This window comes from Corvus hawaiiensis, chromosome 1, assembly GCF_020740725.1.
Source record: "Corvus hawaiiensis isolate bCorHaw1 chromosome 1, bCorHaw1.pri.cur, whole genome shotgun sequence".
Classification (NCBI taxonomy): domain Eukaryota; kingdom Metazoa; phylum Chordata; class Aves; order Passeriformes; family Corvidae; genus Corvus; species Corvus hawaiiensis.
The window spans coordinates 47,739,370-47,763,681 of record NC_063213.1 but is presented as its reverse complement, the minus strand read 5'-3'; the positions used below and the strand labels follow the sequence as shown (position 1 = coordinate 47,763,681).

The window sequence follows — 24,312 nt, the reverse complement described above, 5'->3', positions numbered from 1 at the left end:
GGTGCCTCTCGCCCGCAGCTCTCCTTGCGCGGGAGACGCCCGGCGTTCCCGGGGCCCTGCCCTCTCCCAGCGCCCGGCCGCGGGCGGCCCAGCGGGCATGGAGCGGCTGCAGGTGGATGCGCAGGCTCTGGAGGAGTACGCGGAGTACCGGCGGTGAGGGCACAGGGGCGGCGCGGTGGGGTCGCTGGGGCGGGGGCCGGGCGCTTCCAGCCGGCCCAAGGGTGCCGGCGGCAGCCGTGTCGCGTCCCCCGCAGGCGGCCCGCGGCCCGCGATTCCTCCGGGAGGCATGCTCGCCCCCGGCCCTCCTGAATTGGCTGCTTCGGGGGCTGCGGCGGCTTCGTTGAGCCACACGCAGCGGCCGCCGTTCACTGTCGCAGTCGGAGCTGCCGTGGCTGGTGTGCCCTGGAGAGGACGCGTTGCAAACCTTGGCTGTCAGCAGTGAAGTCACGCATCGTCCCTCTCATCCGGGCCCGCCCGGCAGCGTGTCTGTGCGATGTGCTGTGAGAGGCCATCTGGTCTGCTAGTGGCATCCCTGCCCACGGCAGGGGCGTTGGAATTAGGTGGTCTCTAAGGTCCCGTCCGATCCAAGCCAATATTTGATTATCTGCCAGCCGTACTGCTCTTTCAGAATACAAGGACTTCTGTGCATCACGAATTCCAAGTTTTGCATTGTATAAATCCCTTATACTGCTGCATGTCTTTGCTAATCTTGTCAGCAGTCCTCTCGACAGGCTGAACAAAAATAAACACAGTCATTGTGCTGAGATGAGGTCTTAATTTAGTTTAGGAAAACCTTGAGTAAAACACGAGAGGAAAGCACAGTGGTATTTCTTACATAAGATGTGCAGTGATTCAGTGGGTGTTGGCTGGGTTGACATGCAAATGATAACGTTGTGTTGGCACATTATTCTGGTGCTGTACAGTGCTGGCAGTGCACAAATCCACAGAATATTTGGCAAAGAATCACTCATTCAGTGTGTTTTAGCATATCCAAGAAAGAATAACTGAAATATTTACAGACATTATTAAAATCACTTTCAGCATAGGTAAGTGCTGCAGTTAAGTCTCAACTCTATTTTACGTATTTTATGTATTGTCATTAATTGTTTCCATAAATGCAGAATTTGGATGCTGCTCCAGAGTTCCAGCTATTCATTGCCCTTGAATTTGAACATAGTGATAGCTTTAACAAATGGGCCTGTCTGAACTGAGGGTACAGCTCCCACCAACTTCAGCTGCAGAAACTGGCATAGTCTTCTTGCAAATCAGAAGACAGCTTGGATGTGTTGTTTGTTGCTTTGGTGGCAGTGTGGTTACCTGCTTGCAGTTGAATACTCAGACTAGACTAAGATTAATCTCCTGATACAAGTTTGCAGTATAGTTGGGTGTAGAAGAGTGAAGTGACTTGTCAGAGGTTAGTCAAGAAGTCTGAGGCAGGGTTGGCTGGCTACATGACCCTTGATGCTCATTGCTTTTTTTGACAAAAGAACCGTTGGTAGTTTGCTGTATTAATTTTTTCCTTTTCTCTTAGAACTGGTTTTCAGTCCATCAGAACAAATTTTTTAAAAGAGCATTATTCAAAAAATATTCTCTAAAAATCAGCTATAGTTCTGTTAAATTATTAGAACAGAAATAGGAAATAAAAGATTTATTTTGCATTTACAGAAGAAGTGCTGCTATATATTATTTGAAAAAAAAATCTGGAGAAACCTACTTTTATTGTCTTCATTTTCTTATGGCTTTTTTTATGTCGTGTATACAGAATTGTAGGTGATGATGATGGAGGAAAGCTCTTTACTCCTGAGGAATATGAGGAGTACAAAAGAAAAGTATTACCAGCTCGGCTACAGAACAGGTTGTACGTCAGCTGGAGATCACCAACTGGTATGGACTGTAAGCTTGTAGGACCAGAGACACTGTGCTTTTGCACTCACCGGTGGGTAGTTTCCCTTCTTTTACACTTTAATATTTTTAAAAATCAAGAAAATGTGAAATATTCCCAGACACATTACAGTAGCACATAGGCAAGTTTATTTAAGGTTTAAGGCTTGAGAAAATTAGGTTTTAAATAGTAAGAACTGTTTGTAAATGTAAATGTCAATATATTTTTGAGACCAAAATGATTTTGTAGTCTCAATAAATTCAGCTGTAAGGCATGAGTTAATGTAGATCAGATTGATTCTAGTAGTGCTCTCAAAATGAAACATAAGGATATGTGATATTTATGTAAAGAATAGATGTAAAAGCATCTGATGTTATGCACTTAATTGAAAATTAACAGTTAACAATATAATTAAAATTGCTTCAAAACCAAACTTGTCAAGTAAATTATAAGCCTTTCAGTTAGCTATCTGATAAATGCTAAGTTATAAAAGTTATTATTTTTCCTGTTACAGGTATAAACAACACAAAACTGACTATGAGGTGCTTCCCAAAGAGCGGCCTATCTGTGTGCCTTGCAGAGTGAAACGCTGCCCGTGCCAGTCCTACCAGTTTGTGCCCCTGAATGGCACCCAGCCCATCCGCTGCCGCTGCAAACACTTCGCTGATCAGCACAGTGCAGCACCTGGGTTTCCCTGTAACTCCTGTAAGTTACTGCTGGGCTTGCAGCACCCTTTGCCAGGAAACTCAACAGGAACAGCAAGTGAGGGATCTGTGTTCTGCCCTGGGTGTTGGGTATGTGCTGCACTTGTCACCGATGTGCGTTTTCATCCTTGAGGAAGGATGAGAAGTGGGAAGGAAGACAGCAGCTTTTGCACAGGAGGGTTTAGAACAACATCCTTAGTTTCCCCAGGTCCTGTGAAGGAGTTTAAATCTCTGAATGCTTCAGATAGTGCTTATGGAGATGGATGCCTGAAGATACACAGCATGAAAGCACCCTGTTTGCAGTTTGTCACTTCCAGCTGCATGCACATGCCTTTTCTACCTGAACTTGGTAATTTGAGAGAGAGAAGTGTTGATCTTCATTCCTCTATTGCCTAGTTGACTATAACATTAATATATTTTTATATCTTCTCTCAACTCAGCAGGAAGTAGTACTCTGTTCCCAAATAATACTAATGCTAGCACTCTAACAAAGAAGTTCATGAGTATACAGATTGTGGGTCCAGAAATGCAAATGGGAATGGAGTTTCAGCAAGATCTTAGAGAAGGGATTAAGAGGAAGCTTTTTACTACAGTTGTTTGAGGTTAATGTAGTGAAACAGCAGTAATTATTAACCGCAGGAAATAAATAAAGCACAAAGATGTTTTAGTTTGAAACCTCAAATTACATAAGATGAAGGGGGTTTTTTTGCTAGAATTCTGTGCTGTTACTAAATTTCTTTCATGGAATGTCTCTATTTTGTACAGAGAAAACTGTAAGCAACTTTTGCTGGTTGAGAATCATATCCCACAGAATAAACCATAAAATATCTTTATGACAGCCTTTCAAGAATTTGCCCTAAGTAATGTGAAAATCTTAAATGTGCAGCTGGATTATTCAGGCTGAATCCATAGAACACAGTGTTTTCAATATTAATATATATAATGCCTTTTGTTTACTGTTTCTCAAAAATACCAGACACTTCTGAGGGCTTCACAGATTTCCTAGTGAAGTGCCAAGAATTGCTTCTCTTTTGGACTTGTGTTGTTTTAATGTAATGATATTAGTCTTGTCCAGTGTGAATAAATCTAACATGATAGATAAGTTATAACTGAAAACCTTAACTGCTTGTTGCTCTGTATATATTGCATATACTGTGTTCTGTGTCCAAACACAGAGTTCTGTTTCTGAGGAGTACCCAAAATAATATGAAAAAACCTTTAACATTTCCAAAAATGTGATCAACATATGGCACAAGACTTAAAAGAAATCTTTCCTGGTGCTCGACAAAATGAACTGTGACTTGGAAGCAGGGTAATTTGAATAATGAAACATTTGCAACATCACTTCCTCAATTTACTGGTCACATTGCTCCAGAGGGGCTTTGATGACGGCTTTAGATGTAGCTAGAGCAGACACGTCACTTCACTCTGTTTCTGAATGTTCCATGACATTTGTATAAATATTTCAGTTACATCCTGTGGCTGTGTAAGCTTAACCCCTGAAAGTCAGTCTAATGATAATCTTGTATAGAACCTGTTTTGTTGCTTCCACAGTCTCTATTTGCTACTGAGAAAATTTTGCTAATTTTAAAAGACAATTAAATTGTGATTTCTGTAATAAATTGTGATATGAAGTTTCTTAGCCATGTGACATCGACACATGCTATACACCTTTGGAGGGAATGGTGCCAAAATGCTGGCAGGTTGTCAGCTTTACCCAGTGTCAGAACTTCTTTTCCTTTTATTCATTGTAAGTGGATGGAGAGGGGTGTTGCTAATGACAATGGACACAAGTTGCAACATAGGAAATACAGTTAGATATCAGAAAAGAAATTTCTGATCCATCACTGGTCCAGGCTGCTCAGAGAGGCAGAATCTCCATCCTTAGAGGTACTTGAAACGTGTCCCAGTAAGAGCCTGCCACTGGATGGCCTTCATGATCTAATCCCAAGAGTCCTCCTTTCTCTTTTGTACGGTCTTTTCATACAGCTGGATGCTCAAGTTCCATCACCGTCTCACTCATTTTTTGTTTCTTAGGTTCCAGGTGCTCAGGCTTTCATAGCTGCTTTACCTGTGCATGTGGTCAGCCAGCATATGCTCATGAAACAGTCGTGGAAAGAAAAGAGGAGCGCTTAGCCCAAGGGAAGCCTGTGGGGCATGATGTTCCTTACGCTGCTATGGGAGGACTGACTGGTTTTAGTTCTCTAGCAGAAGGCTACATGAGGCTTGATGACAGTGGAATAGGTATGCACAGCTGACCTGAGGTGAAATTTTAATTCCCCACCTAAGTTTTGAAAAGTACTAAATCAAAATAGATTTTCAAAGTTTGAAGGCAAATTGGATCAATAGGAGTAGGACTGCAGAAAGACTGTTCCTTTCCAGCTGTCCTCAGGTGTTAAGGGATCAAGTTGTCCCACTCCCTGTAGTGAGTTGATAAAAAAACTCTTTTTCAGCAATTCTGGTGTTCAACCTAGTTGCTTCTGGTTGAAATGCAGCATATCCATAGAAAGAACCTCTAACTTCTAATACTTCCTGTAACCTAATACTTCCACGTTCTATTTATGTTAGTCCTTTAGCCTAATACTACCCAGGTATTTCTTGGTTATATATTTACAGCATTTTTGTTTTCAAACTCAAAGGTTAATAGCTGTTCAGCATAAAAAAAATGAGGTAATTGGTAGAACTTTTTAACAGACACATTAGTTGGTCTTGACACTTTTTCTGCTCTGTGATTTTGTGTCGTTTAATAACGCACGTTTTGTCCTGAAATACTGTTTTATCTATTATTACCACATACACATTATTTATTTTTAAAATTCTGATCTGGATTCCTGGATTTGTCTGAAGTTTAGAAACTACAACATTACTGTAGTAATTGAAGAAACAAAGCTTTTCACTCCTTTTGAAGCCATCCTTGTAATGCTTTTGTTAACTCTAGTTTATGGGGTCTGCGCTGAGAGTTGTAGATATGAATCTGTAACCTTGTTTTGACCCTATCATGTGTATTAGGACTATATCTCCTGGAGTTAATTATTGTTTTCATTCAACTTATTTTCTAACAGGTGCTCCTTCTGCTGCACTTTTAGAAGCCCCTATTACTAGCACGGATCATCCATTTCTAAAAGCATTTCAGGGGCCTTCCAGTTCCACTCAAACCATGCCGCAAATGGCAGGTGATGTATAAGTAGGATAATACTGTTATACAAAAAGAATTTAATATAAAGTTAATTGATTTTATTAATGAATTGAAAGATGCTCAGGGCATTAAAATGAGTATTGAAGCCTTGCTATGTGATAAGTTAGTATGACATTCATGTACTTCCAATACTTAGAATAACTTAATCCTTGCTATTTTTGCTTGTGATGTGTTTTTTTACCTTAAATTATTTTTTTCTTAGGGTTTGTTATCTTTTCCATTAATGGTGTCATGTATTCATTGGATCAATTTTTAAAATTCTTAATTCCTCTTAGAAGTTCATCATGTCTGAATGGGTTGTACATATTCAGCACACCTGTGAAACTGCCATCTGCCAGCAAGCTTTTTCTACGTTGGATTGTGGATCACTTACACTTACGTCCCTTAGTTAGTACAACAAGTTAGCAATTACTATAGCTGTTGAACTCCTTTAAGACAATTTATAATAGGTGCAAGCCTAGACTAAAAAGGTTTCTCTTTGGTCCCAATTGCTGGGTTTTGTGCTTGCCTGTAAAGCTGAGTTTCCATTTTAAATGGGTTTTGCCAAATGTAAAACAACTAATGGAATAGCAAGTATCATTAATGAAAAAAGGGGTTTTGTTTTTTGTTTATGTTTTGTTTTTCAGGTAGTTCAAGGGCCACAGGGCAAGTTTCTCATGGAAAACAATCAGAAGCTGATGACATGGCTTACTTTGAAAAACGTTATCAGGAACGGGCAAGTTACTACATTTATTGCTTAATTTAAATACACTTTCAAAGAGGATATCTAAAACTGATAAATGTATTATTTAAGTGGCATATAAATGCATCATATAATTCCTTCTCAATTCCTGAGAAAGCTAGCTTCTTAACATAAATTTTTAAATAGAGTTATGAGCTATTACAGGATTTCAGAGATCAGTCATGTGTGGGATAGCATTTACCTTAACCAGGCAGATTTTAATTGAGGTAACTCTCTATTACAGAAAACCAAAACATTTTACTATGTGGCAAAAAGAGACAACAGTGCAGACTCATGGAAACTCCCCAGTGACATTTAGGACTGTGTGTTTGCTACTTCAGTTCTAAAACTTTATAATGTTCCTTTTTTTTTAATGAATGTCTGCGTAAATTTGGCTAAATCTGATAGGGTAAATGATCTGTATCACTCACTTAGAGGTGCCTCCTCCACCTCACTGACTACCTTCAATTTAAATGCCCTGCAGTGTAGGTTATTCACATGTTTAAATACCTACTCTTTCCCCACATTAGCCCTTTAGCTCCACCTAAATATACATATATATATACATACATCTCAGCTGAAGTATGTCTCGACTGTTATTGAATTCTTTTGTAAGGCAATGCTGCAGAATTAACTTTTAAAATCTAAACTGTTTTGCTGTTTTGCTTGCTGGCTTGCAACAAGGTGTTTGTAAAGGAGAAGGCTGTTCTAGCTTTGTGAAATTTTAAATAATTTTCTTTGTTTTGTAAATAATCGCAAAAATATGGACGGATGTTACAAACATTACATTGGTTCATAGAAAACATCGAATTCAAATTTGTCTGTTTCTTTTTTCTCCCAAGATTTTATTTTCTTTGCAAAAGGTTGTAGGAATTTTAGATAAAAACCTCAAGCCTCCAAATAGGGAAAAGTGGTTTAAAATGCATTTCTGTGTAGACCAACAACATTTTCTTAGCAGCGAGTTCATTTTTAGACAGCTGAATGAGGTCTTGTTTCCTTTTGATTTTATTTTATGGTAGGAAAAAGCATATTAATTCTTTTTTCTTGCATTTTTGATAGCAGCATGTGTGTTAGATGAGATGTAAAAGTCTCCACATCCTTTTTATATAATTGCTCTAAATATGATTTCATTTACTAGTGTAACAATACTTGAGAAAAACCGTAGCTTCTAAAACCAACAGATACATTTATTTGGATTAATAGTCTTACTACAAAAGTGGCAGAGTGGAACATGTACATGTTGATAAATTTTACCACGCTGTAAGAGCCTGCTGTGTAGGAAAGATCTTACAGGAGGAAGTCATGGCATTGTGGGTCAGCGGGGAAACACTGAGATGAAGGTTCAGCTCCGTTCCCGTGTGGTTTTGTGTGTGCTGGTTCGTCTAGCTGTGTCTGTTAGACACCTGCAATAAAACTGCTCTACCTTTCATTGACATAGAGATAAACCCGTGAACATTCGTGAGAGACACTGGCCTTGAGAGATTCTTAAATCCCTAGATTGCCATTATCAGAGATAAGGCAGCCCTGGTTTCAATAGGGAGGAGCTGCAGCGCCATGCAAGCGCTGCTTTGTCCTGTGGTACAAATGTAAGCAGTGCTAGGTTGGGATAACAGTGTTGTGTACCTTTGTCCACTGCATGTATCACCCTGGTAAATTTGTGGCTGAATGTAGAAATTTAATATTGCATTGCTAGCCAGCTTGCAAATCAATGTTTGAACCACTGCTGGTGTCTTTTTTTGTTACAGCTGAAAATGGAGAAAGCTGCTAAACGGAATGAGAGGAATCCAGTGCCCTCAAAGAAGCCATGAGATTAATAAATATTTATTTATTATTTGGCACATTGTTCATTATTACATTAAGTATCTTTCTCTGTGCCTCCCCGCATACTTGTATTTATTCATTTATTTATTCCGTTGTTTTGTTCCTTTGCTGAAATTAATTTAAAATTATCTTGTTGTAATAAAATTGGTTTCTTTAATCAATGTGTTTCTAATCTCCAGAACTGTTACACAGATATTTCTTTGAGAATGGAGAAGCGTATTTAGAGAGTTGCAGAACTGTTATTTAAGTTCTGAGAGAACAACCTTGTGTTTAAATATTAGGTTGTAGGAGGGCAAAGAAAAGATATGTCTTAGACTTTCATTATATATTTTCTTTATTTGTAGAGTCCTTTAAACTTATCTTTCTTATGGATTTTTATGTGGTGAGATTTGTTCTGTTGATACTGACAATTTAATATTTTCTTTAAATATTTTCCCCCTTTCTGTTGATTTCATTGCCTTGACATAAAATTCAAACATACCCTTCTTCTCTCACACTTCTGCAGTCTCTGTTCCTACCATCATATAAATATTAAAAAAAAAAAAGTCATTCTGTACACTTGCAAACCCGTTTCCACACTTATGAGCTACTTGAAGGGATCTTGCTGGTATACATTATCCCAGATCTCTTTGGTGGTACAATTCTCCCAATTCTTTTTGTCTGTCACTGTCCATAACAATTATTACACTAAACTTCTGAAAACCTTAAGTGGAAATGGATATATTATTTATAGCATGTAAAGCAACAATTGCATACTGTTTGGTACAAACTTATTTATCCAACAGATTCATCCTGTCTAACCCAACAAAGAGTGGATCATCTCAAGGAGATGTGCTTTTGTATTCTTTGTCCATATTCACAGCTGTGGCAACATAGGTTGTATCAAAGGTAGTGGGCAGGAAAATATAAAATTTAGTGATTGTGTGGTGGTTTAATTCTGCAAAGCAGCACAGCAAGAACTTGGAACAGAGTAACTGGCACGGAGTGCAGCTTAGGAGGCAAAAGCAAAGCCTGAGTTAACTTATTCTCCTTTGAGAACAGAGAGGTGTAAGTCAGTTTGTTCTTAAAAATACCTGAAGATGTCTCTTGGATTGGAAACTTTACGGGGGTGGGGGGATGTGTACTGAGACTCTACAGCAAGAATTGGGAGAAGCCTACAAAGCTTTATTTCCCATTGGAAATAATGCCTCTATGTGCCTGATGGGCAAAGGAAAAGAGGTGGGTTTGAAGGCATTTATTGCAGGGCAACTTGGTTTCTGTTCAGGTATCAGCTGCAGTGTCGGGGCTCAGTTTTAAGGGAGCCTTTTACCTTAACTCTGACCTATACTGCCGCTACTGCAGATGCCAATCAGAGAGGCTAATCTGCTACTTTAATTTAAATGCACGATGCATCAAAGTGTCTAACTAGTGCTTTGAAAGTACCTTTACTGTTAAATTCTACAGTTACATGCTGCTTTAGCCTAATAAATGAAAGTACTGATTTGAGCTCCCTCTTCTGGCCCTGGCAGGCAATCCATTCTACACATCCTCTGCTTGGTCTTGAAAATAAATGGGGTTTTCACAGTGTAATCACAAGAAACAAACAAATACAAATAGCATTCATAAAGAAAAGTAAATAAAAATACAGGAAAAAATTATCTCTGTTTTTCAAAGAGATTATTACAAGCTTAATAGTGGAAGTTCGCTCCAGTTTCCTACTTATCCCCATGACTTTACCCATGAGGGAATGCAGTTCTGGAAATCTATGCGTGTCTTGCAGCAGTGAGCTTTCTCACAGCAAAATATTGCTAAAGAGAGAGGTTTTAATAATTACAAAAAGCTTTTATTTTGTGGGGTTTTTTGATACTGATAACATAACTTTCAGGAAATAATGTAATTTTTTACATCTTGAATTGACAATATTTGTCTGTTATTTGTCTGCCAAATTCAGTCCTACTAAACTGTACTTTGATCATCACAAACTGGTTTTACTAAGGTAATTTAAAAAAATTTATTCTGTGCTTTAACTTTTTTGATGTTGCCACTCTAAAGATAAAAAAAAGTCATCACATTTATTTGATGATATTTAGTTTTAGTTGGAAAACAGGTTCGATCATAAAAATATCAATGGCATTAAATATTGCTTAGGAGTTCTGACCACTTTTCACTCATGTTGATGATGTCCAAGGAAAAGAAACTCTCCGTCCTTACTAGAAGGCATGTTTTTGACTTCTTAGTATTTGCATAGTACTTTTTGCTGAAATTTTATTGGCATCTATACATGAAAAACCAGCTACAATATATCTCATAACTTTGCTGGCTGTGAAAACTGGATACTGATGTCATATCTTAAGTGAAATTTAACTTTATCCTAAAAACCAATAATCATTTTGTAGGATCACAATTCCAACCACCAATTCTATTGAAAAATTTCTTTATACATCTGTTAGAAAAGAATTTTTTTTTTTTAAATTATGAAAGCAGAGAGCAAATGCTAGTGTGTGTGCCATTAGCAGTGTTCATTAAATAAAGAGCTTGGTTTAACAGGTACTCGCTGATGGTTTGTTTTCCTGAGAGCAGCCATGAACTTTGAACAAAATATCATGGGACAGATAAGTTACCAATTCATCTGTGCGATTTATTGGGCGGGCGTAGAGCTGTCGTTCAGCTGGAAGCATTAACTGTTTCTGACCCTAATCCAAGGAATCAGGCACGGGGAAAAGGGTTTGTTCTCATCCACACGAGTGCTCTAAGCCATTAAAGCCTAATTGCACAGGCCCTGGGCAATGCTTAAGCATGTCTTATTTTTAAAATAGGTGGCTTTCAAGTCAGTGTTTTGCCATTATTACAACTTTCCTAGAGTGTGCAACAGCATTTTATCACTAGTTTTGATCATCCTGTGGAAAGGCTTAGATGCACCTTATGTTTATGATAGTGGACACTGGTCAGTGATCCTAAGTGGAGCGCGAGGAGCTCCTCCCTGTTCCGTGTGTTTCTGTGCTAAATACAAACCACGTCTGTCTGTCTCAGGTTTGGGAGCGAGGGGAACGCGACGTGTGAATTCACAACCAGTAATGGCATCCGTGCAGTTACTTTGTCAAGTTGTCAGTGTCTTTACAGCATGTTGTGCATACTAAATGGTTGGCAGGTCTCATGACTGTATGTCCCCGAGCCTCTCTAGAAGTAGTTTGTAGCCATGTGGCCTAAGAAAAGAGACAACTTTGCAGGTAGTGATAGTATTTGTTCTTAGCACAAATATAATTGAAAAAAATCCAACAAAGGTTTTCCAGTCTAAAAGACCTTGCACAGGTGTGCCTGTTACGGGGTTTTTTGTAACTAAATATACTATTTTTGTCTAGAGGCCTACTCTTGCTTTGGAGCCTTTAGCATCTCTCTTCTGGTAGAAGGAATTGTTACGTGCTTTACACTGGTTTTAGCTCTGATTTTATATTCACTGTACCCATACTGGCATGGCTGGGCACTGATCCCACGGGCTCCTTTAGTTACCTCCCTAGGGAAGGTCCCAGGCTCAGCCATAACCTGTCACCTGTGTGATGCTGTGTCACAAGCAGAGTGGAAGGCTCACACAAAGGTTATTAGTTGACTCACGAGGTGCAGAAAGGACCCCCTTTCTTTCTGAACTTCTCAGAGAGGAGTCTAGGTGGGACTGGATCCAATCTTAGCCCCAGACCCAGTCAACAGTTTATGTCTAAAGGATTATACAGGTGCAATTGGACCTTTGTACAACTTTGTCCTGTGGAATTAAGGACGGCAAACCAGATATATTTATATAAAATATTTAGTTTATTATGATAATAATTAGATGAAAATATCTTAATCATAATTATTTACTCCACAGGGTAGAAGCTGTAACTACTAGCACAGTCTAGTGCACTGTTTTTAAGCAATATTGGAGCAATTTCAGGAAAGCTAGCAAAAGCAATTAATAAGTAGAGATTGATTTGTCACACCAAAGACCGTGGGCAAATCTCTTTTGCTCAGCCTTGAGAAATAACCTTGAGAGGCAACCCCAACCCAAAAGAGGATCTCCACACACACTCCAAGAAGGGTCAGAAGACCCTGCTATTAAAGAGTGGGACTGGTCACCCAGATGTGTCCAGGCCAGCTGTGTCAGTTCAGCAGCTTTAGATAAGTTATCAGTAGTATCACTTTTTTGTTCCTTTATCAGGCACTTCACCAGGCCAGCTACATCTTCACCTCACTCTCAGGATGTTTAACTTTGGAGCTAATGAGTCAGTCTGCTTTCAGCATTATTCAACACCAAAAGCAGCATGGATAGCTTTACAAATAGGGCTGTGTTAAAGTTGGTTTACTCCATTCCAGACAGAGTATCCTGTTACACACTGGCTGAGCACAGTTCAAAACTATTTGATTCTAACTGAGGTGTTTAATCTTATCCTCCCTCTCCCATCAAGTTTCTGTTTAAGTGAGAAAAAAAGATAACATTTAATTTTGGAAAAAGAAAAATAATCTAATTCAGATTTCAGAATTTGAAGTACTGTTATTCCCCTTCAAATTTACATCAGTTATTCTTTACTGAAATGTCACAAAGAATTGTTCATCAAATGAACACATGATGAATGAGAATCTGTTGCACAAATAAGTTTGTAACTATGCTTCCTTGAATATTTGGTAGGCCAAAAAATTAAATAAATTGAGAGATAAAATATTTGCTGTTGATTGAAGAATACTGTAGGAGGCAGTCGGAGTCCTGCTGGGAGTCGATCTCCTGCCCTAAAATCGTCAATTTTTGTGTAGATGGGCAAGAGGATGTTGGAAGGGGGGAGTGAGAAAAAGTAAATTCCCCCCAAAATTAATAGTTTTCTTTAATGTGAGGGTTGTAGCAAGGAGAGGGAAAAATCCAGGAGTGCCACAGGTTGCCTTTCCTCTTTGGTCTGCTGGCTAATTGGTGTGCGCATATTGGTCAGAATCTGTGTAGCTTTGAGCCAGCTGGAGGAGGTAATGCTGGTCATCATGTCCCCAGTAGGAATTTGGGGAGGTGGGCCAAACTTTACTCACTCTGTTTATGGAATAACTTTTGCTAATAATTATATGTAATTGTCATAGGTAATTCTCCTTTGGGTTCTCTTTCTGGCATTCTGAGACTCAGAGTGTTTTCTTTAATATTCTAAAGTACAGAGGTTAGGAGTGTGCTTCTAAGGTTATTGAAATGTTCCGTTGCATAGGTGTTTTCTTTCCAGCTCCAAACTCTGGATCCTTTCCTTTGAATTACAGGTAGAATGTTGTCTACCAAAAGCCATGTTTCTGGAATTGTCCTGGTTTTACAGTGGTTCAGATACCAAGTTATAACTGCAGAAACGATGCTTCTCTCAGCCAACCCAAACCCCGAGTCTTGCATGTAAGGAGAATGAGGGGTGTGCCAGAACTGCTGTCTCCCTTGATTAAGGAGAGAAAGAGAATGGATACCACACACATGCTAACATTTGTGAGAAAGGATTGATAAGTAAGATTTGCATACTGCTAGCTGGTAATTAAACTGCTAAAAATGTTCATTGCAAACTATTTCTCTGAGGTACATTACCTGTCCTGATCCGATTCATTAATTCTTGGAAGAAGATGAGACCTGGCTTGCAAATGCACCTAAAATTATAAAGACTGAAAGCTCAAGGTGGGGCATTACTTGTCTTAACAGCAGTGCCACTGTTTTGATTTAATTTTTGGCTGTTGTAAGCCATCAAGCATCTATGAAAAATGACAGCTAATAACTTGTATTTTCTCTCCACACTTTGAATGTCAGTAAATGTAATGACTTCTTGAAAACAAGTTGTGCGTTGACTGAAGCATGTCCTAGGACTAACACAGTTTTTGGCAAACTTGGTTTTAGTAAGGTAAGTAGTTTGTGTATGTGTGGAGTTTGTTTTTCACCTGGATGTAAAAGCTTTTATTCTATGCAACCACTTTTTAAGGTACTTGCTTGATCTTTGATTGTGCTGGGGGTTATATTCTCTTAAGTTCTCTTTGAGAAATGTTGGGTCTCCTAAAGAAAAAACTTGTTTTGTGTGAGCAAATCTTGCTGCACTCCACAATTCTGTAAAATTATGGAAACACTGTTTTGGGTTTTCTTAACATTCAGGAAATACTACAAGAAAGTAATATACAAAATGCTGAATTCTTTTTCTTTGTCCAGTATACATTATGGGCTTTCTTTAACAACAGAGCAATGCTTTTTTAAGAAAAATGGTTCTTTGCTCCATCTCAAGAAGGGAAAAAGATCTTTTAAAAACCTCTAATGTTGAATGTGCTGGACAAAGTACTCTTGAGAAGACAAAAAGGACATATTTAGCAGCAGTTCTATGACAAGCATAACAAGGGTGATGGCGGCTTTTGGTTTTGTGTGCAAGCTACTTGTGGTTCTGCCTAATGCAAACTAAGCCAAAATTAAAAGATGTGTCTGAACTTTTTGTGTGTGTAGGTAAATGACTTTCTACATTCTTCTTGGGAAAGGAAAAAAACAACCCTGCATGTTTATTTTGTGACTAGCCTGTTCCTTTGTCAGGTGTATTAAGCTGTCAGTGTCAATAAAATGTTGTAGCAACACATTAAGAGAAAAACCATGTGAGGCTGCTGTGTAATGTGTTGGTGTTTTTCTAGTCACAAAATTTTCTTTGATCTATTGTTTTTAGATTAGAGGATTATGTTTTTGAAGAATTAGCATATGTTTTACGAGCGATAGGATATCAAATGCATTACTTTTTTTCCGTAGTGCTGTGGGGATATTTAAAGGAAAGTGTAAAAATAAGATCTGTATTCCATTCCACAAATACCAGTTTGAGGTATGCTTATATTTTCCCAATGGTATTCCTGATATTTTTTTTCCTAATTTCCTAATTTCTAATTTCCCTAATTTCCAAATTTATGGCGGCTGTTTTTCTGAATACAGATGTTGGTAGAGCAACAGATAACAGTGAACAGGCAGGAACTGTTTTATTAAAGTTTTTAATTGTATTTCAGTTCTACATACAAAATGATAGTAATAAATGAATCTTTCTCTTTTTGAAACCTGCTACGTGAATGTATTTAAAAACAGTGAATATACATGTGGGACACAAATTCAAGTGACCTGTAATTTAAAAAAATTCTAATGAGAAGACTGAAAAACATGACATATTTGCAAAGTGCTGTTTGTATCCCTTGATAAAGAGATTCACGAGTGGTAGTTAATGTTGGTAAGCAATGTAATTTAATTTCAAAACTTCTGACTGATGAAAATGGTAGGCTTTGTGTGACATGTTAGCACTGATGGAAATGACCTAAAAGAGCTGCTAATCAGCATTAGGAGACTGATGCAGAGGGCTAGTAGTTCCTACTTAAAATGTTACTGTCTAGGCAGGCTGTTTGGCATGGAAACATTAGACTACACTGCAGGTCATGAAGAAAGTCTTCTACACTGCTTCTTAATTGTAGCCTTTATAGAAAAAAATTGCCAGCAGAGATCTGTTCTGTTACTTAAAGTTTTGTCACTAAGCTTTTAGACAAATGCCAGTGTAAGAGATTCCTCTCAGTTCCTTCCTCTGAAGGGTATCTGGCCTTAGTATGGAAGATTCTGATCTCTGCAGCATGCTTATATTCTAGTAGTTGTCAGTGCACATTTCTGTAAGAGGTTTGCATAATCTCTGCTGATTTGTATATTATCTTACTAAGCAGTATCAGGCAACTGTGGAAAATCTTAAATTCTGAATAGACTAAACATATTTAAAATTCCACCAAACTTGTGATGTCCGAGTGTTGATGAGAAGTACAGGCTCTGGGCACTGCAGATACCAGCTGATCTGAACTTAAACATGTGTGACCAGGTGAGTAACAAGTTTTAAAGCATTTAGATCACACGACATGTAGCAGATGTTTGCAAATACCGGCGCAGTGTTCCCTCGAGGAGTTGTCTGTTTAACTGAAAGCAGAGCAGGCTGGGAAGGACTGTCTGATCTGTTGCCATGAACATACTCTAGAAATTAAATGGTTTTGTCAAAAATGGTTCAGGTTGTGCTGGGAAAGTGATTTTTAGAGTATGATTTGCCTCAGGTCTATTTCTGGCTGACCCAAGTTCTTTTGGTGCCCAGAAAACAAAGTACTTCTGCTTCTTCCCCTTCTGAGGAAAAGAAGTCCTCCCTTGGTCACAGAAGCTTAGTTGAAAGTCAAGATTGTAGGACATTAGGCCTCTAGTCAGACTTTGCAGTGATAGGCAATGCAGTGATGCTTATTTTAGCATCTGTGTAATTTCCACAGGCTTGTCCTTGCGGCTTTTTGTATCTCTCCCCTCTTTATTTATCTCTATTAAAAACTCACTGGACACAAATATGGATTGTAAAAGCATACTTGCCTACCAGGACAGACATATTATGGTGATTTAGTTGGGTGGGAATGTAACAATGTGTGCTTATATGAAATAAAGCCAGCTATCGCAGTTTGAAGCAAGCTTTAGGGGATAACGGTTTCTCTGCAACTCGTAATTACATTGACAAGAGGTGCTGCTAAGTTGGCAGATACAGCTGTTGTCAGAAATCTTTTTAAAGAGACTTGTCCTGCAGTTGCTAGGATTGCCATGGCAACAGGCTGCTGAGGAAAATGCTTGTGGGTGGGAAAAACGGTACTTGGCATTCATAAAGTTGAGATGGTGTAAGGAGTATGGTGTTCTCCAAAAACACTTGTTTAGAATTTGCTAATGTTCCATAATTTGAGCTTCTTGAAAATTTTAATGAATCACCTGCGGGCACACCCTTCCACATACCAGCACAGTTTCCAATTCTGGTTTAAAGTTAGATCATTTAGGCAAGTCTGTGCTATTAACAAATACTAATATGAAACTAGGTGCTCTTCAAAGTAGTCTAAATTTATAGTAAAATGCCTCATACTGAATTATTATGATACTCTGTTTTTTGAGTTACAGTTGTGCTGTGAATCTGATTTTAAAAAAGGAAGAGGGCTTTTGGGGTTATTTTTGATGCACTGTGTTGAGATACTTTTACGTACAAAGCTGCCCTGACTAGCCTGAGCAGGCAGCAGCCAGCAGACTTTCTGTTCCATTTCTGTATGTTTTGCACATCACAGACATTTTTGGGCTGGCATGCCTGAGAAGGAAACAAGCTGGGATGTAACCAAAGCCATACAGGTGAGGATGGAGTCCATGTGGGGTGTAGTGGAGTTTTGGTAGTTTATAGTATCGTCACAGTACTCAGATTGCTTCACATCACTCTTTTTTGTTACAGAAACAACTTTTAGGGTAGAGATCCCACACACTAACCCTGATGTGCTTTGGTTTATTTACTAGATGGGAGATTTGAGCTACAAAGGACCTTGACTTTTCCAGATCTTGTATTATAAGTGTGTATTTTAAGATATAAGTGTATTGTTAGACAGTTTGTGGATGAAAAAGACTTCTGAGTTAGTGACTGGGAAAACACAAAGGGTTTTCTGTAAATTACGTATTTTTAAAATTAATTATTCTTGATTTAGTTTTTAAAAGGAAAAGATGCTAGCTTCTACCTCAGTGCCAGAGACCAGGTTGGCACACAAACACCAGATCAGAAGTTGTCTGAAGAGAAACAAGTTCTCAGAAGGGAGAGTGTAAATCTTTTGCAGAGGGAGAAGGAGCTAGAACTGAAGGTTCAAGAGCTGAATGTAAACTTCAGGTATGGGGAAATGCAAAGTGGACACTCCTCACTGCGAGTGTTTCTGATACCTCTGTGTTGTGTCTCATCATACTGCAGTTCAGCTGTGGATTGCTGTTTGGAACACAGAAGGATTAAGCTGGTTGAGTGAACACTTGTCTTGCCCTGGTCCAGGAGATGCAGTCACAGTGTGTTAGCACATATTTTGCAGTCCACTTGGTGTATGTACTGGCCTGCCACCACACTTGACGCAGCTTCTGGCTTGGATGTAGGTGTTCAGTTTTACCATGGAATCACTTTGTGATTAAAAATGTGCTTTTGTGTAAGGATGTAATCTTTGCCTGGCTTTTTCTTTTTCCCTAAATAGGGGGAAAAACAGATTTCTGTGTGTTTGGCTAAGAATTCTTAAGCATCACAGAATGCTGTGGAATTTTAGAGTATTTCCTTAGCTTCTGCCTAATAAAATGGATGCTTTTGTTTCTTTCCTGGCATTATCTGAGAAGCACAGTACTTACTAATAGTTAGTGATATGGCTAAAAAGGCTGTGAATGATTTAAAGTGTGATAAACAGCAGGAATATGAAGAGATTGTGTGAAAAGATGTTATGTTTGCATGAATTCAGAAAAATGTTTTACAAACAACAGATATGAAAGGAAAATCTGCCTCTGTGTAAATCCCTTTGGCATCCCCCAAACCTGAACTTGCACTCAACTGTTTCTTTTTCTTGCAGACTAAAACTAGTCATAACCAACTTGGCTATCTGCTTAACTTTTCCTAGAACATCTATGTTTCTACATAAACCAGACTGTCATTGCATGGATCCTCCATCCACTGAAGATACAATGTTTGTGCACTTCTGTGCAAACTAAATTGCCACAGAACAAATGTTTGCAGCTAAGAAAAAATATTAGGATAGAAGGAAATCTTACACACAGTCTGATGATGTTTTGAAAAGACTGTTTTCTACAAATTTTAATTACTATTTTGTTTTGAATGCAATTAAATTACTTTGAATGAAAAGGTTGTGGATAATCTCTTAAGTGAGAAAATATTTGCTCACTGCTAAAAACACTATGGTAGGCAATGATTTATTTGAGAAGGGTGATTTGTGATGGTGGTGGCAGCTTTGAGTGGTACTTAAAGTGCCATCATAAGACTTTGGATGCACATCTGAAAATACAAAATTATTTAAATCCTTCTACTTTTTTTGTTTTGTGTGTTTGTTTTTCTGTTGGCATTCTTGGTTTTGTTGTTTGTTCTAATATCATATAAGTGAGCCTGAAAGGCTAACAACATTTAAAGACTGTTTCAATACCTAAAGGGGACTTTATAAAAACATCTCTGTGGAATGAGAGCAAGAGTTTTTAAATTTAGGTTGCCCCTTGAGGGATATAGCCTGATGTGGTGTTTGGGCTTTTTCTTGGGTCAAGAATATTCCTTATTTTGTTGTAAGAATATTCCTTGTAGGAACGTCAGGCTGGCTGTACACAGAGTGAGAGTTTTGCTGCACCACTTTGACGTGTGGCAGTGATGGAAGTGAGGAGTTTAATGAGGCCCTGGACTTGATATCCCTGAACTAATGGGTGGGAATTTTCAGCCGGGGAAGAAAAAATTCCATGTTTTCTGGAGACTTGCTAGCAAATGGGGAGTAGTTGGAGAAATGCAGTGCTGAAATGAGAGGAAGGAAATTAACCATTAACCTTTACAAAACTATTAAAGAAAATAAAATTATTCTCATTGGTTTGTATGTCTTTGTAGGCATTTTGTTAATATTTTGAGGAGGGCGAGCTCTGTGTGTGTTTATCTCTAGTTTTCAAAAGTCTAGACTGTGGTCTGTGTGTTAGTAGGGCTGGTTGGCTCTTGTGACTCTTGATGTATCTTTCCCTGACTTTGTTGAAATGCTGCTCCAAAAATGATAAATAATTCATAGAGAAGGAAGCATCTAAGAAAACTGCTGAAAGCTTTGAACAAACCCTACATACTTATATTAAAATAAAAATGAGAATTTTGGCTGTTAGGGTGAAAGCATCGATAAAATCTAGGTATGGGGTTTTTTTTCTAAAATTGGACTATTAATCATTGCCTTGCTTATCTCTTGAAGCCATGCCTGCTTTTTTGTTTCCCAGAAGTTTAATTTTCTTAGTTTTCTAAGAAAAATACAGTGTTGCATGTATGGAGAGGGGAGTATTTCCCAAAAGCATGGCTGAAACCTGATTTTTTTGTCAGCTCGTTTTGGAATTTGCATTATCTGCCTCTCAGCGCTTATCAGATGACTTCGGTTCCCTTCTGCCCCTTTACTAGAAGAGCTTTCAACTCTATCTCCAAGGAAGATGCTAATTAGTAAATGCATCTACTTGCTAGAAGTAACTGGGTAGTCAGAGTTCCTTGGGTGTTTGTATTGCTGTGAGAGGTGTATCTCTTTGGGTAGCCCAAATCACTTTGCTAGTTTTAAAAGAAGAGACAAAAGTGCAGTGGGAAGAGACTTGAAATAGAAGTGACCATCAGCTCCTTTAAGAGGGAAAGTGTATACTGGAATATGTGTGTGTGAAAGATGAGTTAAAGAAATTACCAAGACAGGAAATAGGACAAAAGTGTAATTAGGGGCAGGAGGGAATTGCCATGTACAACCTGGACAATACTGAGGCATAATGAATGTATTTTTGGTGCTTCCTCATTGCTTTAAAAAAAAAAGAAAAAGAAAAAGAAATTATTTAACAGCTGCATGAGACAAATTGCTGCTGCTACCTTTTGAAAGAAACTAAATTATTAACATGACAGGTGTTATCTGAAAATCTGTAAGTTCAAAGGGGCCTGAATAGAGTTAATTTTTAAACTGCTTGAGTTGTGGAAAAAAAAATCACGGCAAAATGTTGTTTCCTCCTTACAACTTAGGCACCACAAATAAGAACAATTGTTTTGGGGAGCAGTTCTCACAAGCCATAAAAGTGGTTACAAAAATTTGTCTCACTGTTCTGTGTTCCTTGGAAAAATTGCACAAGACTTAGAGTATGACTTAACTCAAAAGAGGATTTAATTATGCAGAAATGTGGTATGTTGGAATTATTGTTTTTTTTAGAAACCAGAATTTAACGGCTATTGACATTATTTTGGTTTTATAAGTGTAACCAGACAGCATCCGCACAGCATGAAAACATCTGTCCTTTGCTAGATAACATCAAAAGCTTTGCTACCTTTGCCACAACCGATGTATTTGTGCAGTTTTATTTTTTGTGTGTGTTAAACCTAGACTTCTTGATGCCCTTTCTTTTGTAAAGAAATATAAGGAAATCAGAACAAGGTAACTAAAAGGTTTCTGTTCTGCAACAGTTAGAAACCGCTTCAGCTGCGCAGCTTCAGTGCCTGTCCTCAAAAGCACAATGCCACCACTTCGTGTGTGCTCCCCTCCTATGGGGAAGCGCGGGGGGAGCGGGCTGGGAATGAGGTGGGATGGGAAGATGGATTTGTACAGGGGGAAGCTGCCATCTAGTGCAACTTCTCTGGAGGCACAGACCTGAAGAAAGCTGCCGGCGTGTGCTGCATAGCGGTGTGGTAAGGATGGGGCTGGGCTGCTGTCGGGAGCAGAGTGGTTCCCCCGTCTGTGGCAGGGGCCGTGGAAAGGCAGGGAAGGGATGGTAGTTGTGCATTTGGGAGAATGACAGCGAATACGTTTGGCTATTTTCAGCTATAACCTAACCCACTTTAAATGTGTTTGCTTAAGAAGCTTTGCTGTTTTATACTGAATTTAACAGCTTGTGAAGCGGACTAGAAAATAATGAGCTACGAGGACAACCCAAGTAAATTCTGGTTTTGTTGCTTGTGAAGGGAAAACATCTAGAGCATGACATACATTTGATTGCTATTGGAAAAAAGAAATTATTTTTTTTGCTAAGCCCCAATTTCATTGTTTAAACTTGGTAACATTAAGGTAAGTGTTAACAAGCAGGTGCATTTTTAGTGTTGCATCCTGTGTGGGGGAGTAGTGCGTAGAAGAATAGCTAGGTTGTGAGACAGGGCTGTTTAGGGATTGACTTTAAACAACTTTACTGATGCCACGTGAAATAGTAGCAGTTGCAGTTTTCTGGAGATCACGAGGGCGATTTAGCTCAGTGGGGTCCATAAGCCATGTTAAACAGTCCACAAGTAAAGCAAAGCTGTCTTGGCATTTGTTCTCACCCCATTGCCCAGTTTGGCTTTGACTCAGTTGGGTTGGAGATAAAGGGAAAGAAAATTGTTAATGCAGATCAGAGTTAGAACAGATGCAGATTCAGTGGTGTGACTGGGGAGTCTCAAGGTCATTCATTTGATAGAGGAGATAGTTTCTTTGGTGCCGTTCTGGTGACGGTGTGTGTGAGGTGTTTTGGGGTTGTGCTTTTGGGTTTGCTTTTTTTTTTTCCTTTTTTTTTGTGTTCTCAATCCCAACAAGTAGCATTCCATGATAAACATCATGTAAAGGGCTTTTATTCTTGAAGACTCCTTGAGTGATGTACTAAATTGTTGAAGTATTAGACAGTCTGGACACTGACACCTGTTTCAATTGTGCTAACACTGAAGTCATGTCTGCATGACGCATTGTGTCTTACACGCCAAAATACTTGAAATGCTGCTGAAAGGAGCTTACAGCACTTTGATGCTTCTCGTAGCTCCACATGTATTTGTGTAGTCCTCTTGTTTTGTGTTGACAGTGTGTGGCCTCGTGTGGTTTGAAAACTATTTTTATTCAGGAACACCACAGCCCTCACCCCATCTCCTCACCCATTCTGACATTATTCCTGGTTGCCTAAGCTAAGGTGCAAATGAATGGTGACATGAAATCCTCTGACTTTTTCAAGAATATGCCGTTGTAAAAAAAAAGAAATCCTGCTATCTGAAGTGGGGAAGTTATCATAGCAATCTCACAAATATTCTAAATGAGGAACAATGAAGAAGACAGGAGTTCTGCTGAATGTCAGGTGTCCCCCAGAGTGCCTGAGTGCCGCAAAGGGTATGCAAGTGGTAATGAGTGTGGAAGTGTAGAGCTCCCTGCAGAATTAATGCAGTTTTCAAGATGACTAAGTAGCAGCTGGAAGCAGGCCATTTTAAAACTCTTGTGGGATTTGTTCTAAGTATTTTGAAATGTTTGGTAAGTGAAGGATACAGAACACAAGTCTTTCTGGCATCGTGCTACAGCTGTGGAGCCACAAAAGTTGTCCTGTTTTAACGCACAGTGTAGTGATTCAACTTTTTATTTTGCTGAGAGTAATTTTTAAGGATCTATTTTCTGTGTTGTACCATCCCACAGAATCTTGGCTATGGTATTTACAAACAGAAGAAATGTCCAAGATGCACACAGTAAAAAGGTATGTTTAGTATTTTGCCTGTCATACCCACTTAAACGATACTGACTGTAGGTAGGTGAGCAAATACTTTTGATAGTGCAACCAAGTGTGATGATGCCACTGATTTTGTTTCCAGCTCACTTAAAATGAAGTTCATGCAAATTCATTGTACAGGAAGCCCAGTGAACCCAAACAGATGGATGAGATAGCTGGCTATTAAACTGAAGCAGACTGTTTAATTCTGCCTAATCTGTCAACCTGTCAAAATTGGCTTTACTGAGTTAAATCTTCTGTTCAGTTGCCTAAGCAATGTACTCTTCCTTCAAGATCCCCAAAGTGCTGGTGCCCTCTCTCACTGTCACAAACCTCACTTGTTTTGAAGCTCTTGGAACTGAACATCTTGCCTTGGGGAAACCTGGTGCATGCCAAACAACTGTCACAGGTGTGAGTAAATCCAATAAAGTTTGAGTGCAAATGGCATTATTTCAGTTGTCGTTGCCTGTACTTTCTTAGTTGGTTTATGTTGGTTTAACTGTGCCTCTCCTGGATACTGTCCCAAAAATAAAGATGAGTGACTGGAACATTTGTTCTTAATAAAGTATTTATATAACGTGTGTCTTGGAAACATAAGGAGATAATCAGTGGACTGGGATATCACTGGGACATGGTGTGTACGAAAATAACAAAGATCGTTCTTCTGGAGTGGAAATGCTTAAAAATAATTTCAAAACGGATAGAATTTGATGTAAATTCAGTGTCCAAAGAGAAATGTAATGGTGCTGACCACTTTACCAGCTCTCCCATGAAATGTTGCTGAGAGGATGGCAGCTTCACAGATGAAAAAGCAGGGGTAATTAGAAGTTCCCTTGATTGCAGGTCAAGTAGATACTCATAGTAATAGGGTGTAATATACATACTGACTTTTCAGACACTATAGCTTGTTTTATGTGGATGTGTCTGCTAATTTGTGATTTCAATTTTGAAACTTATTGGAGACTGTAGTGTACATATTCAGCTTTTTTTTTTTTTTGTGGGAAGAATTAAAAA

General features: G+C 38.7%; 2 protein-coding genes across 2 annotated transcripts in view; both read left to right on the top strand.

Moving 5' to 3' along the window:
- FAM221A (family with sequence similarity 221 member A) lies at positions 1 to 14,146 on the top strand. Its single transcript, XM_048303344.1, has 7 exons — positions 1 to 153; positions 1,763 to 1,936; positions 2,397 to 2,587; positions 4,624 to 4,830; positions 5,649 to 5,759; positions 6,409 to 6,497; positions 8,249 to 14,146. Exons 1-7 carry the CDS (start codon positions 98 to 100, stop codon positions 8,309 to 8,311), a joined length of 891 nt encoding a protein of 296 aa, XP_048159301.1. The 5' UTR covers positions 1 to 97; the 3' UTR covers positions 8,312 to 14,146.
- The window catches only part of STK31 (serine/threonine kinase 31), a 25,360-nt gene continuing 12,547 nt past the window's right edge, over positions 11,500 to 24,312 (top strand). Inside the window, 4 exon segments of the mRNA XM_048321249.1 lie at positions 11,500 to 11,530; positions 19,881 to 19,995; positions 20,847 to 20,947; positions 20,950 to 21,003. Coding sequence (XP_048177206.1) covers positions 11,500 to 11,530; positions 19,881 to 19,995; positions 20,847 to 20,947; positions 20,950 to 21,003 — 301 coding nt within the window.